We start from the raw sequence: 21,186 nt of genomic DNA, 5'->3' as shown, positions 1-21,186 counted from the left end.
CTCCCTGTGTCTCCCTGTGAGTTCTTAGTTTATGGTTTCCCAGTTTAGTCTAGTTTGTGTGTTTGTTCTCCCAGCAAATAAAGCTGTGTTTTGAGTTCACCTCCCCGAGTCTGTGAGTCCTGCATTTTGGGTCCAACTCCTGCCTGCCGCACAGCGATTCCTGACATACACACTGTCTGATTTCCTCCCACAAATGAACCAGTCCAAGAGAATGGGGGTTGTTGTGCCTTGCTAGTGCTGTGTTGGGCACCCATCATGCAGTTAATGTTGATTTGTCTTCTCGACATCCATGTAGTGAATCTCCTTTTCCACCACATCCCACAGGTGCTCTATTATACTGAAACTGTGGAAACCACTTTGAGATGATTGGACATTGTGACATGGTGGGTTATCCTGCTGCACCAGAAGATACTGTGGGTGTGGATGGGTGCATGGATGGATGCAACAACACTCAGTTAAGCTGTGACCTTGAAACTATGCTCATTTGGTACTAAGGGGCTGAAAGTCTGGTGAGGTCTTCTGCTGCTGTAGACCATCTGCTTCAAGCTTTATCATTTTATGCATTCAGAGGTGCTCTTCTGTATTCCTTGATTATAATGAGTTATTTGAGTTACTGTTGCCTTCCTATGAGTTTCAAGCAGTCTGGCCATTATCCTATATTTTCTCTTTTTCGGACAGTTCTCAGTAAACCCTATAGATGTCTGTGTGAGAATTTAAAGAGGCAGGTCACCCTTTTTTTACTCACCAATACCACTAAAGTTTTGAGTTTATAAAATAAATCTTAATAATTAAAGAGTAGTCCAAAATTGTCATTTCTACATTGTTGCTCCTTACAAAATACATAATTTAGATTTAGACTAAAAAAAAAAGCAGTCCCAATTCCCAAAGGTAATGTGCAAGGTAGAAGTATGTACAGTAGATGTGTGGGGCATATGCACTTTTCATATATAAAAACTTTTCATATATAAAACTATTTGTAATGGCAGTTATAATGTTAACCATGGGTGTGCACTGACTATAATGGCAGTAGAATATACAATCCCCTCATTGAGATTTACGACCTTTCTTAATCTGAGAATGGAAGATCTAAAATGTGGCCCTGGTCTCGAAAGAAAAACTAGCATCTTGAAATTCCAACGACATGCATGCACAGAGAACAAAAACAGTGTTTCATCTAGCAGTGAAAACCTTCAATCACGTACTGCTCCTGATATTATACAACTATTGAGCAATGCAATATTTTCCTCCAAAATCCACACTGTGCTTGCATGTGTGCAGTTTGTGCTTGTGTGCTCTTGGCACATTGTAGGCACGAGTACAAAAACCATTAAACGATCAAAAACAGCACCAAACATCAGACTTATGAGTCATATAAGCCTTACAGTGACTATATTGCGGTTACATAGTGCGTCCTAACTGTGGTTGTGGTTTTGAGCAATTATAATTCATTGACCCAAGCAGGTAATTTTCCACAATTTGATTTTGACTTAAAACCACACCAGACTGCTTGTATCCAAAACAAACATGGGGAGAGGATAAGAGATAAGAGATAAGATAGATAAGATAGAACTTTATTAATCCCTCGGGTGGGTTCCTCTGGGAAATTCGATTTCCAAAAAAGCACAGCACCGACAGAAGTTACAGAGTTATACACACACACATATATATAAATACAGAGACAATATAAATAAAATATACGAAGGGGATAAATAGAATAAATAGGAATAAAAATAAAAATACAAGTGAATTGCACATTTCAAGTATTGAGTCTATTGCACCGTTGACTATTTACAAAAGTATTGCACAAAAGGTATTGCACAGTGAGGTGAAGAGGCACTACAGCTTAGTTGTTCCCCCCTCCTTTGTCCTCCTGTTTCCCCTCCCTCTCCCCTCCAGAGAGGAGTTAAACAGTCTGATGGCGTGTGGGACAAAGGAGTTTTTAAGTCTGTTAAAGTCATCCTCAGACCATTACCGGAGCTGTAATTATACCACATATTCCATATATTACTTTGAATGAAAGAATGCCAATTACAGATCTTTCACTCTGTCTTTCAATGTGCTGCCTGATGCCTCCATAAAAGTCTGTGATTAAATTACTCAGGGGGAAAGCACTTACATTTTATATGACAACCCCTGACGCATCGCTCGGCTACAAATTCCCCAACCAGTAGCAAATCTTCTAAGAGGCTGTGATTGTGGACAGGTTGGTCCAGATGACTGAGAGAGACAGACAGACAAGTCCTTCCAGCTTTGCTCTTCATGCTATTATTCTCTGTCAGTTTCTATTGATGTAACGCTAACTTACACGCACTTAGGACTGCGGGAAAGGCTCACTAATACATTTCTGCGTGATTGCGTACAATACTGTATATTGTTAATGTTGGCTCGGGGCCTAAGATGTGATGTGAACAGGTGTAATAAAAAGAAAACTCCTAACGTGAATAGGTGACACTTGAAGACAATTTTTTTTCTCTTCACTTATTCTGAAGAGATGTTTTTTTCCGCAGATGTTTGGTCTTTAAATCCCCCTCAGGCCTGCAAGCTTTCATGCCATGTGTGACATCGCAGGACATTCCTCACTGCAACTTCCTGGATTTAATGACCCGGCCTTCATCGCTGTCCGCAACACACACTTCCTTCCTCTGTGCATGCGTGTATGTTGGTATTCCTACTTCCTGAGTTCCACGAATGCCGCTGTTATGCACTGAAACTGCATCCCATTACATGACACATTTAAAGAGACAGGCAGTCAGATAGAGACGGTGTTGAAAATTAAATATATGCATAAAAAACAAAACATAACTGAAACACAGGGAGTGCTTTCTGTTAATCTCACAGCATTTTGAAAATGTTACTTCTTGTCTGGTCATTTTAAAAGTCTTACTTGAGGTGAACCATGTGGCCGCGTGTGTTGACTGACGCACACATTACTGAGTTAACTGATAAACATGTTTTGGTAGAATTCAATTAACATCAGTGATAACGGTTTATCTTTTTCAGCTCTATTTACGATATCCAGTAAATATTTGCCTATCGTGCATTTTCAGTATTCCCAATTTAATAGAGCGCATGCTCAATCCTGAGCCCATGTGTGAGGGAATGGGCTTGAATATTACTCGCTGCAGCACCAGCACAGCATAGATACAGACCATTCTCTTAATGAGAAAAAAGAATATTTAGAAAGCACATTCAGCCTTCACTTTGCCATAAATATGTCTTGTTTTTACGGCAAGAACTGCACACATACCACGCCTCTCCCCATCACAAGTAGGTCTCTACAAACCAGAATGTCATTAACATTAAAGCTCATCTGGCTCACGATCCATCACATACTACAAGTTACTGTAATGTGTGATGTAACAAGAGAAAGTAATATGTTTTCTTGTCATTGGTTGGCTGTATTGCATAAACTAATGACAATTAAATTGTACCGAGAAGCCAAGGAGGCTCACGTACAGTCATACCCAGAACCATCAAATGTAAGTATTTGAGTTCCTTGCCGAAATGAGCTAAAAATGAGCCGTGTCTGAATGAAAAAAATGCCATCACTTTACGAGCTGGATAAACCCAGTAATATAACTTATTCTGTGTCTGAAAAGGATTTTATGGAGAGATTACTTACACTTTGTGGCACTATAATATTAAAACTGTGTAAAGGTCTTTCATTAGTCATAAAGGGACAGCATAACAGACAATAAATACCTTGTAAGAAACTATAAGCAGAGTTAAGTATTGGACATATGTCTAAATGAGCACTTTTTACACAATAATATCAATGTAGTCATGAAAGTACAGCAAGCTGTTGACTAGAGCAATCATAACTGTACCAGAATAACAGTGTGAAGTGTGAAGAGAGAGAAAATGGACTGACTAGACAGGAAGATCACCATGGACAAAACCAAAATACACCCAGTTTTTTCATTATACCATTTTAGAACATGCTATACTTAAGTTTAGTTATATTTTCAAACATCTCTCATCAGCAGATCCCTTCTTGGGTTAATCGCTAGTCCCACATCCTGTCCTAATTAATATGATTCTTTCTCTTAATTTTCATGTATTTACCTTTAACCCTGTTTTCACTCTGTGTACAACCAGCTGCTCTACTCTACTAATATTCATACACAAATGACTTGGGCTTAGACATTTTAAGTAATCAACAAGGGTCATTGTTCAACCTCTTTTGCTTTAACACCTTTTCAGTGCTAACATGCAAAAGTCCATACCTAGTCGTGCTATTGACGCATTAAGTGTTTTTCCTCTGTTTTCCAACCTGACTGGCAGTAAACACCACTGGGTTTCTTTTAAGTTAGCGAGTTAATTATAACCCTGTCAACATTTTACTCAAGATGTGACAAGTGGAAATCTACTGAAGCTGAACGTTATACAGTTGGTGCTTGCAACCTAATACCTGCTCAACCAGTCAAACATGACTTAACACGTGGCACGGTCACGGTCTCTTTGGTTCTGTGTATATACATAGCACTTGAACCTGCACTTGACTTTATTTTCTATCCGGATGTTTGATGAGCTAAAAACACAAGTTAGGCATGTGTGTAAGGAAAAGCAACAATGGCTAATTACTACGTGGAAGTATAAGATTATGATGAAAAACTTCCTTATTTGACATTGCCAAGATTCAACAGGCACAGTGTGTCTAAGTCATGCATTACGCGATGTAGGTAATATAAAAGAAAACTTGCAGGAGCAGTTACAAATGCCCCAGGACTGTGTGGATACATTGGTTTACTCTACAACAGCCATTTTACACACATTAAGTGAAAGAATGGATTTCCTGTTGCAGCTAAGTCATTAAGGTGCACTTCAGCGCAATAACTTTTGATACATCTGTGAAGGTTCTCAGTCATCCAGGTCATCGTAGTTTAAGGAGCTTGGAAAGAAAAGTGTCAGGACTTCTTTAAGTTGCTTGAACCTCTCATCCCAGAAGCTTCTTCAGTTCTAGGGTCAAATGGTGGAGAGTCCCAGATTTAATCCCCGTGGGAGTAACCCCCCGAGAGGCCAAATGGACCCACACATGAAATCACGATAGGGTGGGGCTAGGTTTCACAATGAGCTCACCTGAAACCTTGGCTGATTGTGACCTACACCCGTTTTCACACCTGGGCTCGTGTGATTAGATAGAGGATCATTAGGGGGTCCATGTTCTCTTGGGGGGACACTCCCACAGGGATTAAATCTGGGACTCTCCACCATTTGACCCTAGAACTGAAGAGGTTTTTCGGATGAGAGGTGAAACGTCTTCAAGCAACTTAAAGAAGTCAAGAAACTTTTGATACCAGTCCAGCCACAGTGGAGAACAACTTTTACAGAGTTTATGTGCAATCATTATCAGCCTGAAAGAAAGTCTAGCTATCTCATTACAAAAAGGGTTTGTATCGCAGTTGCAATGTGGGAATGATCATCATACATTTAAGAACTCTCTGACTAAAGCTTTCTCAATAAGCACTTGTATAATTTCCCATAACCACAAGAATGTGATGTCCCACTGCCACTCCTGGAAATGAATATGTATAGACATCATTTTGCTCTTTCACTGCCAAACTTTTGACTTGACTTGACTTGCAAACAGACTTGAAGCATAATACACAAAGTGAAACAAAGTGACTAGTTTTCATTCAATTTTATAACGTCTTTGGCAAGCCAAGATATAAAGTGCTTTGCTCTTGGAAAGACTACAATACTGATAATGTTGAGTGTCCGCCCAGTCCTTATTACAATACTGGAGAGTTTTTCTTGAATTATAAATGGGATAGAGGGTTTCACTGATTGGCATTGCTGTAACACAACAAAAAGAACAGGACTCTGTTTTACCTATTAAATGTTTCATGCACAGTGAGACAACATACTTTCTATTGTCTCCTTCAGTTTGAATATCCCGGCCCCTAATCAAAAGTGAACAAAGAAATCTCACAGTTTTATTCCTTGGAATGTTTTATACATTTTTTTAAACTGTAGCCCTTTTTTTAAACTCTCTCTCTCTCTCTGTGTGTGTGTGTGTGTGTGTGTGTGTGTGTGTGTGTGTGTGTGTGTGTGTGTGAAGAGGATTTATGGCTGGGTTCAAGAAGTTATGGATGTTTGCTGTCAGTGAAGAGGTCAAAATTTCAGTTGGTTTTGAAGGATATTCCTGAACAAGCAACACACACACACACACACACACACACACACACACACACACACACACACACACACACACACACACACACACACACACACATAAGTGACCAAACACCAGTCTGGGAATTTATTTAGGTCCTCTAAGGATCATAAATGTGATATATATGTTTGTTCAGAGTAAACTTATGTGGAGAAAAAAAACAATAAATATCCCAGGAAATCTAATGTGTGTGGTTATGAGCATTTTTTTTTTAATAAAACAAATAGGAGCACAGCAATGTGCTTGTTAAAACAGTTTAGAGTGGAAGAAAATGCCTACATTGTATGCTTTAAAGGAGCATAAAATCAACATGTGTATAACTAATTTGTTAACAGTAAAACCTAAAGTCTGCAGCTTTAAAACATTTAAATGTGGAATATTTTTGGGAAAACTACATAACTGCTTAATAAAAAACAGTTTTCCTAGCGGTAAGAGAATATCATAACAGTTTGTGTGTAAACAAAAATGGGTTGCATTGACTCGTGGCTTTACACAGACAACAGTTATTAAGTGGGTGCCTTTGTTTCACACTTAGCATGATCTCATAGGGCTGAGCTCAACAATAGTCCCATGAGCACCACATACACCAAGGGGCATCAGTGACAGAGCCTGGATGAGGTAAGACTGACCCTTGCCTGCCGCCTGCACTTTCGTTCTTTCCCTGAATCACTGCTTTCCTGCCCCCAGTTTTTTTCTTTAAGCACAGATAATTATATGACCTCACAACAATGTACTGCATTACAAACTAAAACAAGAGTTGTTTAAACAGAGCTTGAAGTCGTCCTAATATCCTATCAAATCACCAAATTTGTGTACAATTGAAAAATCAACCAAACATAAACAAATCTAAACAAAAAAAATGAAGTCACCTCCTGTCCTCAGAACCATTTTCCCACTTGGACGAAATGTAAACTAGCTCAGCAGTCCCCGAACTTTTTTGTACCATGGACAAGTTTAATGTCAGACAATATTTTCACAGACCGGATTGCGGATAAATACAACAAAATAAAATGATATGACCAAGATAAAAACGGTGGTATTTTGTAAATATAATAATAAACGTGAATTCACTGTGTAGTTGTGTAACTTTATTTGCAGCGTCCTCCTGAAATACGACAACAGCATTGAGAGTAACATCCTCCTCTTTGCCCCTTAATGCTCTCTGGTCGCTATGGTAACGTGTAAATATTTCTTTCAAAATAAGACACACAACTACTACACGGGAAAAGACCCAGGGAAACCGAGTTAATGATAAAAACCCTGAAAACTATACATGTCACACCCGAGCCTCAACTCTCGCGGCCCGGTACCAAATGACTCATGGACCGGCACCAGTCCGTGGCCCGGGGGTTTGAGACCGCTGGACTAGCTAATCCAGGTAAATTGTTGACTATGTAACTATTCAAAGATGCAGAGCAACATAAGAACTTATTTGCTTTGATTCATTTAATAACCTTAACTCTACATGTATGCTGTTTTTGACCTCTATGCTTGGCAAAAGTAGCTCACCCTTTAGAAACTAACTACTACAGTATGTCCACCAATAAGTGGCAGCTCTGTCTGTCTGTCATTTGGTGCTGGGTACATAGCACTCTACAGTTGAGAAATAAATGAACAATATACTAGAGGTGGAGGTTTGTGTGTTGCCTATTAATGCATGACTGCTATTGTTTGCCTTGCTTTGCCCTGACAGTGTTCCACTGGGGCAAGCAAGATGAGCAGTGCTTGTCCATTGAAATCTAGACATGACTTAAAAATACAATGAAAGTGATCTCTCATCCTCATTCTTAATGAGTTTTCTGTTCCGTAAGCTTCTTTCGTTGCCTGTTTGTTACATCCTCTAGATTACAGCTACCTTGTGGCAACAATTGGCTCTGACCTCTGGAAGCAGAATTAACTTTGCTTGCCTTGGATTCCACTAAAGTCTGTAGCACAGGTCGATTTTCATGTTTGTCTCCCATCAAACATTATTGTCCTGCTGTGTCCAGCTGAAGAAAACAGGCAAGTTGAATAGGTGCAGACTCAACCAGCATTTTCAGATTATCATGTATAAGAAATCACTTGGTTGACTGAGTGTAAGTTTATCCATCAATTTTGTTAATACAACATCTTTCTTTTTCATTGATATTTTTAATTGCCCTGTGTTGGTTAACAATTTTACACAGTGCTCAAGCCTTTTAACTCAGCTTCAACTATTTTTGTGAGTTTCTTAAAAGATGTTTTGTTTTTCTTAATGTATGGTTTACAATTGACTGACAAGATTCCCAATTCGGTCCCTGGAGGAGACACAAATTCCTTTGGCGTTAAATCAATTGTATGAACTGTGGTGTCCTCTTGTAAATAATAGAGCAGGCAAAATAAACTTTTGTACTATAGATTCAAAAGAATCTTTCGTATCTATACTGTGCAATTATAGAATTCCATGGGTTCATTGTTTCTGTCACGCTTTGAATATCCAAGATATTTATCAAGTCGCATTTCCAAGGACGCTGCAAAATTAGCTAATTCTAACAAAGAAAAACAAACAAGCCCAAAAAAAAATGCCAGTTTCATATTTGAAGACGTGGTAGTGCCTATGCAAGGTGAGCAATGAGAAAACGAATAACAATAAAGTTGCAGGATTTATAATCTGAAAGGTGGGTTAGAAGACAACTAAACCCTAATATAGCTGAAGAGGAGGAGGTGAAGTACAGAGTTATTAAACGTCTGATCTATCCTCAATTGAAATGTTTATTAAGAGTCACTTTAGAGTTGTATTTTTCCATTGTTTTGATGCAAATAAGTGCAGACAAAGAACCCTATCTCACTGGGACTCTTAACTCTGCACACACCTCTGACAGTAGCACGTATGAACACAAACAAACTGGCAGCCATACAAGCTTGACCAGAAACATTCAGGGCTGGGTGTTTTTCCCACACAAACTTTGTCCAGTCCAGTGACCTACTACTCATGCTGGAGGAAAGGAAAACACAGATAAAGAGAGGTCTGTATTTACCTCTACTTCAACCCCCAATTAACATAAACACACACATGCTCATGCAGACACATGCGCCGCCCTGGCCAGCAGCCCGGCACACAGCCATGCATTTCATCAAGATGAAATCAGATTCTCTATGTGTGTTTGCATGGCCCGAATTACTTTTTCTTTTTCTCTACATGCCAAGCTGCATCGCCCTTCGGTCCTACTTCTTGCTTTCTCATGTGTTTTCTATCACTTCCCTCTCTTAAAGAAATAGCTCAGCCTTTTGGGGAAATATGTTTATTCGCAATCTTCTGCGAGAATTAGATGAAAGGTTCTGGTTCACTGTGCATCAATAAACACAAAGGCTTTGTTCATCACAATCCCTACCACATGCAGCCTCTTAAGTATTGCATATGTTGTTTTTATGCCTATTTTTACGTTAATGCTTTTTCACAGATCTGTGCATATGTGGGTATCTCTATATTTATGTGGCAACAATTTGAGCACAGTACACATCGTGCAGGCTGCAGGCAGCTCAAATATAGTTGAATATAGTTGTAAATGCTGCAGAGAAGCAATACATAATTCCTCGAAAATGTTTTTATGAGAAGGGTGTGTACACAGAGCCTGTGAGAAGACTGGCGTACGGATTTATAAGCCTGGTGTTCATCTCTGATTTATGTTCATCTCTGTGTGTGCATGCATGACTTAAGTGTTGTGAGTTACTGTCCCTGCAGGGAACCCTCGGCATTGGGGGGGGGGGGGGGGGGGGGGGGGGGTTTCCTGCTTTTTCTTGGCAACTATGACTGGAACAAGTGGATGAAGAACAAAAGTCTGTCACGAAACTCTTGGCCTTAAAGCTCCTATTAATGATTTATTTCTCATGTAAAAATCTGCTCAAATTTTTAAAGATGCTTGTTGGTTACTTTGACAAACAATGTCTTCATGAAATATGTCAAAACAGACGAGTCCTAATATACAAAGACTTTAAATCCCACTGAAGTGGAAGTAAAACGGTGGACTTGTGTGTGTCATGAGAACACTTGTGCCGTACATCTGCCTTTTTTCAGTGTGACACTATAATTGTGGGTTTAGGGAATAGAACAAAACAGGAGACAGACCAACTGGTCCTTGTGTGATAATTTAATTGTTTATATGCAGTAGGATCTAAAGTTTCATCTGGTATCACTCATCTTGCCCTTTTTTTTGTACACATACTCTCTTTAACGCTTTTGAGAGAACCTTTTCTCACACACACACACAAACGAACTCATGCACACATGCACGCTCGCACACAAAAATTGGGCATGGCTCCTTTTAGAACTGTTTTAGATTCAAACTGAGTTATCTGTCATTTCCCCTGCAAAATGAAAAGAAAACACAGTATCCCCCCTGGACAGAGAAGAGAGGAAGAACAAGAATAGAGAGAAATGAAAGGAGGAATAGGGTAACAAGGAAAAATGGAAGAAAAAGATGAGGGAAAGACAGAAAAGGATGGTGGTAAATCACACAGACAAGGACAAGTATGATGTATTTTCTAATTCAAATAATATTTTCAGTGGTAGACGATCAAAGCAGATATGCAGATAATGGGCCCATATCCTGCTTTCAGGTTGTTTCTCTTTCTTATAGTGTTTTATATAGCAAAGTCACAAAGGCTAATGTCAACGCCAAAGGTATTACTCTCACGAACAAAAAACACGGCTGCTGAATCGTTTGCAATGCCATTTTATAAACAGCTTATTTGCATCACTTTTTCCTGCATATGAGAAATTGGTGAGACACAAGATGGTTTGGCTTCCAAAGTAGAAGTACTAGGACTGTAATAAAAAGTGGTTAAAATTTACTCAAGTTTAAAATATACTTTTTGTATTTTAAGTGTCTTAATAACAGTCTTTGTCTTAACTAAAGTAAATCGGGTTGGCTTGCTGTGTAAACTAAAGCATTGGTCTATGAGAGCTGCAAATCATTGCATTCTTTTTTCTTTATATTTTCACAATGTCTCAACTTATTGGAATCGGGGCTTATACAATACGAGTGATTACATGTTTAGTTACCCCTGAAGGCTACCAACTATGTAAGACATTTGCATAATACAGCTGCTTCACTGTTTTGTGTCCAGGCCATGCTGCTAATCTAGTCTCAGCCAAATGTGACAAGAGCAAACACCAGCATTTTCTAGTACACCTGGTATCTGAGGAAATGAAGACCAATTAGATTAATTTATTTTATGATTTTCCGACACTAGTTTGAAACCCATAACCAAGGATTCAGTGTGTACTATTATTACTGTTAAACTACAGTGAAATATAAAATTGGTCTGTTGCATTTCTTCATATCTTCTATCAAGGTCAATCCATCCATCCATCCATCCATCCATCCATCTTCTTAACCACTTCTCCAATTCTGGTCCATGCAGGAGGGGGAGCGGCTGGAGTCTTTCCCAGCTGTCATATTTTAAGAAGAGGGATAACCCTGGACACGTCAACAACAATTCACATCCACATTCACACCTGCAGCTAATTTAGAATAACCAGTTAACAAGAATGCCTTTGGACTGTGGGAAGCAGGAGTACCCAGAGAGAACCCACACAAGCACTGGGAGAACATACAAACTCCACACAGAAGAACATAACATATAAATGCAATCTAGATCTGCATCAGAATTTAATTAGTTCTCTCTTTGTCCAAGTTCCATTACTGCCAAATTTAATAAAAATTTGGCTTAATAGTTGTTGCACAATCGTGCTGACAGATAGACAAACAGCACCGGAAGCTCTGCTTAGCCGCACGTTTTTTCCTTGACCTTGGAGAAGGAATATATCCTTGTAACAGAAGCAATTTTGGAAATGGTCCTGCATGAAAACACTGAATAAACCATTGGCTTCTACAGGAGTCTCTTTTTGAACTGGGTTTGATCTTGTTCTGGTAAAGTAAATAAACAATGAGTTATTTTTCCCTGTTATTGTAGGATATCATTTGACTGCTTTAGCAGCTGAACAAATGTCCTCACATGGTTGACTCAATGACTGCAAGGAGCCCAGGTCCTGTGGCTATCATCACCCCTCAAATCATCACACCATGCTGACAGGTGGTAAGAGTTGTTTCTGCTGATATGCTGTGTTTGTAATGCTGTGCATTATGGCCAAGAATACTGTAACTGAGGTCTTGTGATTTGCTCAGATGCAGCTTCGCAAAGTCCTGTCTTTTTAAGAGAGGAGAGGCATTCCCCTGGTAACCCTTTAAAACAAGCCATACTTGTTCAGTTTTTTCTACTTGTTTGGTCATGAACTTTAACAATTATCATGCTAAGTAAGATCTGTAAAATCTGAGATCTTATTTTAAAAATGTTCTGAGCATTGCATAGTCTGACACCCAAACCAGCAAACTACCAAAACGGCCATGTTTGAACCCAGACATTAGAATTTTTCACCTCTAGTTCCCTTATTTTAAAGAGAGTTTTTAAATTGGGTTTTTGGTTAGATGTCTGTGATTAACAAACGCTTTCACGTTCACATTTAATTCTACAGTTTTATAACTAAATTTAGATTTTTTTATGTCTCCCAGAAAAGGTCTCTGATAATAAGTAGCAAGAGATAAGAGAGGCCTGGATATTCAAGGTTATGACGACAAAAACAATGATTGCGTGTCATCTCTGAAACTGGTGGTATAGTTCATTTATAGACTAACCTTCATCTATGACAATGCCATTTAAACTTCAAAAAATGTGGTTTATAAAAATTATCTTGCTAAAAAAATTTCCTGATCTGTTATCTTCTATCTGTTATCTACCCTATTGCAACTGACAAATCGTTGCTGATGCACCATGTAATAAGCTTTTTAAAAACAAGTCGCTTTGGACAAAGTTGTCACATATTCTGTGCTGTACCATGTAATTACAAGCTACTCACACTCTATTGTACATATCTGGTAAATTACACAACTCTTTCTACTTGCACACATATACAATGGAAAAGAATGTGACCCACAGTTTGGTTACACCTATTACACAACACGAGTCATTAAACAACAACAGTCATTCCATTTCAGTTAAAGATGAGGCTCGGCCGGGCGTCAGATGACGGTTCCTAGAATTACAGAGACATGCATGCACTCTCATACTTCACACCTACACTCAGAATGTAACATTTGCCATGTAGGGGCCAAGAGGTGGTTACACGCACAATCACAGACATGCACACAGACTTGTGTTTCCATAACTTTAGAGGCCATTATACTGATTTACATTTCTAATCAACTGTGTACTCGTAGTATTTAACCTAGCTTTAACCCAACTATGATGGGTTCTTGCTTTTTGAGCCCATAAGGAAGACACTTGTGCAAATAAATGTAGATCTCCCCAATAAGTTATTGCTGTGATTTAGCACTATATAAATAAAATTGAACTGATGTGATGCATAGCTCAAGAAACAAGAAAGACAAAGCATAAACATGCATCAAAAACAAAGTTTTGTGATATAGTCCTTGTTATATAGACACTACAGTAATGTACACTCTGCATATTTTGTTTTGAAGAAGCCAGACTTTCCTGGAATTTTTAATGTGGTCTTGAGCAATAGCTCTCATCTTTTTTATATATATATTTGCTGCTTTTCCACGCGTTTTCAGTCCAGTTCTTGGACCTGATCATTGTCAGATGAATGATTTTGTGTTTACTAAACCAGTGTAACAGACAACCTAATGAAGCAACTTATCTAACAAAGAACTTTATCTTCAGGAACTTTGTTAATAGCCTGTCACAATTTTTTTTCTTTAGTTGAATCTAAAAATCTCAAGATAACACAGTCTGACAGGTGTAAAACAGTATTTATGAGTCAACAAGGAGTTTTCCCAAAGAGTTATTGTCTAGGACTTAAGCAAACTAGTCAAGTGGAGGACAAAAGAAGAGGTGACAGGCCTAAAAAAAAAATCTACAGCAGATGAACCGTATCTGAAAGTCATGTCCTTAAGAAATAGGGGGGGGAAATCCAGCAAAGACCTGACACAGGACTTGAGAGATGCATCTGACCCTTCAGATGATTCATCTACCACAGCCTCAGAAAAGGTCTCAGTAGAAGGGTGGTTGCCAAGAGGCCATTCTTAAGGAAAAGAAACAGGGAGAAAAAGCTGAGGTATGCCAAGTTACAAAACCTGGACTGAATGCAGAAGAATATGGTCAGAATTCGATTCACCACGCAATATCATGGAAAGTATCTGAAAGTGTCTGATTGGCAGGATGTTCCTTTTTCAGCATGATAATGACCCCAAGCACACTGCCAGGGCAGTAAAGTCGCACCTGGACAGAAGAACACACAAGGGAATCCTATCAGCCATGTGAATAATGTTGAGCCTGGACCTCGACATTGTGTAAGCAGTGTCAGATCATCTCGGCAGAGAATGGAACAAAAGGAAGCCAACGTCCAAAAAAGACCTTTGAAAGATGTTCAAGAAGTCTGGAGAATCACTTCTGAAGACTACTTCAAGAAATCAAAGGAGGCTTGCCTAGAAGAGGCAAGGCTGAGTTGAAGAATAAAGGTGATCATACCAAATATTGACTTTCAAGCTAGTTGTAAAACCTGTTTTTGCCTTAGATAATGTATTTTATGTACGTTTGCATGTTTTAATAAACTGTCGCACCTACTAGGGTGACTCAAGAATTTTTCATAGTACTATATAAGACACATGCAGACCTCCCTTATTATATTTAATCTTTGGTAAACTAATATGTATATTACTACTATTTTCTGTGATTGGCGTGCAAGACTTGCTCTGAAGTGACCTTTCTTTCCTGACATCTACCAAAGTCAGTTGATGGCCAGCTCAGGCTTGCTCAGATGATTTTACACTTCTCTGAAATAATTCTTATGCCTGTGTTTCAATTTTCACTTTTTGCATTATGTCCTCACACTAAGATATTGATGCCATTTCTATGTCTGTAAAAACACTATGAAAGCTGAATGTCACCACTGAATAAGCTAGAAATCCTTGAAAAAGCATGGAAGGTTTAATCTATAAGTGTAAAATTTAGCAATGTTGGTAACCAAGGAGATCCATGGTGTTGGAAGAACAGCAACATTTTAAGTGTTTACACCAAATTCTAGTCTTTAATGTCTGCTTTAAGGTTATTTTCACTTTATTGATTTCTCCAAGTAATCTTAAGAGCTTGTTCACAATCAAACACTAAAAATAAGAGGGTTTTTTCTAATCACTAAACATACTGTGACCATCCTCCTCGAACAGTGTGGTCATTCTCTTTCTTTGAAACATGAGTGCCAAGCTTGGAGAGGCCGTGTGATTCCTCCTAATTCTGTATTGGCGCTCCACACCCTCTTGCTGTGCTCTATACATAGAGAGTGACTTAGAGGTGTAAAGCTTTCACACCATGGAAATAGATTCATCATGACAGGCTCACAGAGACACTGAATGAAAGCCTCATAGATCTAATTTCAGAAAATAATATGCTTCTCTTTGGGGAAGCTCTCACTCTGAAGCTATGCTACTGCATTATATCAGGATATTGTGACGATGTCATGAACTCAAAGACCAAGAAATCCTTCTGGGTAATAATTCTGTATCAACAGTCCTGTTTTATTCCACAGTAGCATATATGAATCTAAATCTCAACCAAAAAGATCCCAGCAATTCCTCAGCTCTACTACCTTATTGTGGATAACATTATGGAGGCCTGGAGCCTATTCTAGGAGCAGGGATAGGTCAGTAGGTAGAGTAGTTTCTCCATGATTGGAAGGTCGGGGGTTCGAATCCACTGAACGGCTACCCTGAGCAAGGTACCGTCCCTACTCACTGCTCCCCGGGCGCTTGCTTAGTGGCTGCCCACTGCTTCACTGAGTGAATGGGTCAAATGCAGAGAAAAACAAGTAATTTCCCCACGGGGATCAATAAAGTATACATTATTATTATTCTAGATGACACTGAGCAGGAGGTGAGGTAAAGCCTGGACAGGTGACTACATGGATGACCACCTACTGCCTATATCAAGCTCAATTTATAGCTATTTTTTTAATCACATGACAAAGATATTCTGAGTGTGTCTTGAGACAAATTCAGATGATGGTCAGATGTTTGCTCCGTAAACACTAAAAGCACTGTGTGTATATCTGACAACCCTTATTTGCCAACATTTTTCATTATTCAATTCAATGATGCAATTTTTTGCTCTTGTCGCTGCTGATGACTGCAACTCGCTGAGCCTGGTTTCGCTGGTTATTTTCCCCTGTTAAAAGAGAGCTTTTCTTTCCCACAGTCACAAAGTGCTTGCACAGAAAATTTAATCTGATTGTTGGGGTATTTACTAGAATACTGTAAAGTATAAAGTACCTTGATGCAAGTGTTTTGATTTTAAACTGGCTGTTGGCACAACACAACAAATACATATGACATGAATAAAGGCATTAGCATTAGTCATATACACACAGACCACAAGTTTGAGCTGGCATAACATACGGGATGCATATTGTGCTGAAAGAGTGAGTTCTTAAACACACGCTTCCTTAAACACGCATTCATGTGCACGCATGCTTTGGTAAACTTGTTTCTGCTTTACTGAAGATCCCACATTTCCCTCCTTGTGTCTGTCATCATATAATTATGCCACTATGGTTCAAATGAATAGTTCCGGGGAGGACTTGACATCTGCAGATATACATTAAAGTGATGTTATTATCACTGGAGTCACTATAGTGGCAGAACGTGGCCAAATGGTACTGTACAGGTTCTCAGCTTATCCAAACAAGTCTTTTTCTTCTCTCTCTTCAAGCCTTCCTGTCTTATTAGTTGCTGCTAATATATTCACATTCATTCATATTCATAACCCGTGCTACAGATATGCTGAATACCATTTCAATAAACTGTAACATTGTTCTCTGTTTAACTGTTATCAGATTACGACTTATCAAAACAGAACTGGTGAAAAGTCAAAGAGTGTGTTATGAATCTCAGTTTTATGAATAAACAGTACAAGCATTCATGCTACATTTGGATGTGGTTAGCGGGCAGATAACCTATGAGATAGAATAAAGTTGTCGCTAATGTGATAACAGTAGGGGGTCACCGAAAAGGACATTTACTGTCTGCGTTGAAAAAGCATGCATTTCCAAAAATGTATGTACAAAAAGAAGCAAACAGCACTTTATTTAAGATCCAGAATTCTGCTTATCTCATTGAGAATTTTACACACATCATTTACATACCAAAATGATGTATATACAATAAATTTATATGTAATATGGACATTTACATATGCTGATGAACTGAGCGAATACCCTGTCTTCCACATCTATCACTGTCTCACACACACTCACGCACACAAACACACACAGCTTGTCTTAAGTAATCCCACTTTGTTCACTGGAGACTGTGTAGCTAAAAATACTGTGCCAGTAACTGATAGCTCTGCTGGTTGATGTGGAGGAACCCTGTTACCTCTATTACAGACCAGCAGAAGACACCAGGAACAGTTATGTAAATATCTATAACTTCTGTGAAATTGAGGCAGATGATTATTTGAAAAAAGAAGCTTCAATCTTTTTGAATAAAATCCAAAATATTTGTGAATAAACTAAATGTAGCTTAAATTCGTGTGTAAAGTATGGGAATATCAAAAAATAAATGCAACCTCTAAAAACTCCAATTATACTACGACCCCTTTTCTATCTCTATATTCGTGCATACCTGTTTCTTTGACCCACAGCTACTTTAAAAGGTATTATTAACCTTTGCACCCAGGCCCTAATTGATATTTGATGGATGCTGTAGTTGTGTCTTAGTCTTGGGATCGAGTACAGGCACTTAACCTAACCAAGAGAACCACAGGGCAGCCTTTTGATCCTCAGCTCTCACACAGGCAGAACATACCACAGCTTTGTGGTAAAGCCAAGATAGAAGCAATGATTCAGAGTAACAAACTCTCAGGACTAAGAAAAAAGTCAGATTAAAGAGTGAGGGAAATAGGAACTAAGGAAGAGGGTGAAATAAAAGGAAGGCAGATAGGAAGGCAATGCTTTTGCTTAATAAAATAAGCAATTCATCTATAGTTATTTATAAGTTTTTCTGCCTTTTTAAATATACTAACCTGAAGGGGCCCGCTGGCTGGCATGGTGGATCTCAGCGATGTCAGGTCGATGTCTCGGCCCTGCTCTCCTCTCTCGGTCTTTCCCATTCCCTGCATAATGAGGCCCGTTGAGGAGCAAGCAACTAAACACAGTACACCCTTGAATGCTACTCTCACAGCAGTGAAAATACTAATGCAAGAGCGGCAGTGGTCGTTGTGAAGGGAAATCACCCTGGACGCCAGGCACAAGGCAAGCCCAGGGTGGACAACAGAGGGACAAACAAACAGCTTATTCAGCCTACCCTGGTCTCTCTCCCTGTGCCTGACTCTCGCTTTGCACTCTTTCAGTTTCCCACTGTCTTTTTTTTTTTGCCAGTATTCTCTCCTTTAATCTATTAAAAAATTCTAAAAGGCTCGAAAACAAATACATATTTTGTGTGTCTATTTGTGCCTGTTTGCACAACAAACGCATTGCTGTATTTCTGTCAAATTAACTGAGGTCAGGTGTGCTCCCAGTAAAGCACTGAGGCTTCATTGTTGGGAGTTTGGAGCTTTTTAAATTCAAGGAGCCCAGGCTCTGTGAAACTATGCTCCATACTACACTCAACAAAAATATAAACGCAACACCTTTGTTGCTGCTCCCATTCCCCATGGGATGGACGTAGAGACCTAAAATTCATTCCAGATACACAATATAACCATCCCTCCCAAACAGTGGTCACAAATCAGTCCAAATGTGTGGTAGTGGGCACATCTGCTATATTGAGATAATCCATCCCACCTCACAGGTGTGCCACATCAGGATGCTGATCTGACATCATGAGTAGTGCACAGGTGTACCTCAGACTGCCCACAACAAAAGGCCACCCTGGAATGTGCAGTTTTTTGCGCTATTGGGGGTCTGGGGACCCAGAACCGGTCAGTATCTGGTGTGACCACCATTTGCCTCATGCAGTGCAACACATCGTCGCATGGAGTCTATCAGATTGTCAATTGTGGCCTGTGGAATGTTGGTCCACTCCACTTCAATGGCTGTGCGAGGTTGTTGGATATTCGTGGGAACTGGTACACGCTGTCGTATACGCCGGTCAAGCACATCCCGAACATGCTCAATGGGTGACATGTCCGGTGAGTATGCTGGCCATGCAAGAACTGGGACATTCTCAGCTGCCATCTGCCCTGAACAATGTGAACCATGATTCATCCGTGAAGCGCACACCTCTCCAACGTGCCAGACGCCATCGAATGTGAGCATTTGCCCACACAAGTCTGTTACGGTGACGAGCTGGAGTCAGGTCAAGACCCCGATGAGGACGACGGGCATGCAGTTGAGTGTCCCTGAGACGGTTTCTGACAGTTTGTGCAGAAATTGTTTGGTTGTGCAAACCAATTGTTCCAGCAGCTGTCTGGGTGGCTGGTCTCAGACGATCTTGGAGGTGAACCTGCTGGATGTGGAGGTCCTGGGCTGGTGTGGTTACACGAGGTCTGCGGTTGTGAGGCCGGTTGGATGTGCTGCCATATTCTCTGGAACGCCTGTGGAGACGGCTTATGGTTGAGAAATGAACATTCAATGCACGGGCGACAGATCTGGTTGACATTTCTGCTGTCAGCATGCCAATTGCACGCTCCCTCATTGCTTGTTGCATCTGTGGCATTTTGCTGTGAGATAAAACTGCACATTCCAGGGTGGCCTTTTGTTGTGGGCAGTCTGAGGTACACCTGTGCACTACTCATGATGTCAGATCAGCATCCTGATGTGGCACACCTGTGAGGTGGGATGGATTATCTCAATATAGCAGATGTGCCCACTACCACACATTTGGACTGATTTGTGACCACTGTTTGGGAGGGATGGTTATATTGTGTATCTGGAATGAATTTTAGGTCTCTACGTCCATCCCATGGGGAATGGGAGCAGTAACAAAGGTGTTGCGTTTATATTTTTGTTGAGTGTATATTATGTGGACACAGGCCATATAATTTCAACATGCAGCTATCTCAAAAACTGGACACGTTATACCAAAACTATCTGCTTGGCTGCAGACTACTATTGATGAGTGAAATGCTTTGCTACTCTCAAGGTTAACTTTGTAACATTTTTCATACCACTTAAGAAATATTAGGCTTTCCACAACTGTTTTGGTTGCCTCTAACAGCCTGTGTATTGATTTCCATTCAGCCTATTTTACCACATAACATCAGAGTCCCTTTACATAATTCACCTCCTCTCCCCACCTACAACACTTAAAGTAAGAAACATAAACAACGACTTATAATGACTTGACAAAATGATAAAGTGAGTCTACTAATTAGTGACGTCAGTAAAGAAATACAACAAAAATTACATTACAAACTCCACATAGTTAATAATTATGTGACATGAGGTAATACCTTGCTGGTGACAATGTTAGCAAAAAAATAAGCTAAGTTTAGCCAGCTAGCTGCTATGTTAGCTAACAGGTGATTGACTGTAGTTGACTTAAAATCGCATTTTTATTCATTTAAATGAATACAAATGAGTCATTTATTGACATTGACAGTGATTTTTTTTTGTTGGTTAACTGTGAAGCTTTAAAAGCAGCTTTATGTTACAACAAATGACAAGTCTAATGACAACCCTAAAAAGATTATCACCCAAAGGTGCAACTTACGTCTTAGCTCTCTGTTAATCATTCTCCAGCCTGACACTTTTTATTGGTTAGAATTTGTTTTGGGGTTGTTGTTTTTTACAGGCAGCTACAATTTTTATGATCATTTAAATATTAAAGACTTTTGTGTAAATTTAGGTGTGACTCCATCCAATAGCCCAGACATATTAAAATATTGTTGCCAGATAAATATCCAACAAATAAACAGGCCAGCTTTCTAATCTGTGCTAAATCTAAATCCATCTATATAGTACCTAAAACATACTGTAAATAAAAGAATCATTCAAAATGTGACAGTCCCAGCCCATTTTAAACTCTAGTCAAGAAAAA

General features: G+C 39.4%; 1 protein-coding gene across 10 annotated transcripts in view; it reads right to left on the bottom strand.

Annotated features, from left to right (window-relative positions):
• Nucleotides 1-20,892, bottom strand: part of LOC309692745 (ninjurin-2-like) — a 41,423-nt gene extending 20,531 nt beyond the window's left edge. For 5 of the 10 annotated variants that reach the window (XM_082511542.1, XM_082511545.1, XM_082511543.1 and 2 more), the window contains exon 1: nt 18,230-18,538. In XM_082511542.1, the coding sequence (XP_082367668.1) occupies nt 18,230-18,325 (96 nt within the window). In that variant the 5' untranslated portion in view covers nt 18,326-18,538. Of the gene's footprint in view, nt 1-18,229; nt 18,543-20,859 lie in introns of those variants that run through there. The other 5 variants (XM_082511541.1, XM_082511537.1, XM_082511538.1 and 2 more) reach the window with 5 other exon arrangements.
• Between the last annotated feature and the right edge of the window lie 294 nt (nt 20,893-21,186).

Source organism: Aulonocara stuartgranti (genome assembly GCF_965226115.1).
Source record: "Aulonocara stuartgranti genome assembly, chromosome: 17".
Classification (NCBI taxonomy): domain Eukaryota; kingdom Metazoa; phylum Chordata; class Actinopteri; order Cichliformes; family Cichlidae; genus Aulonocara; species Aulonocara stuartgranti.
The sequence above is the reverse complement of the archived record's forward strand: the minus strand, read 5'-3'. Positions and strand labels throughout refer to the sequence as shown.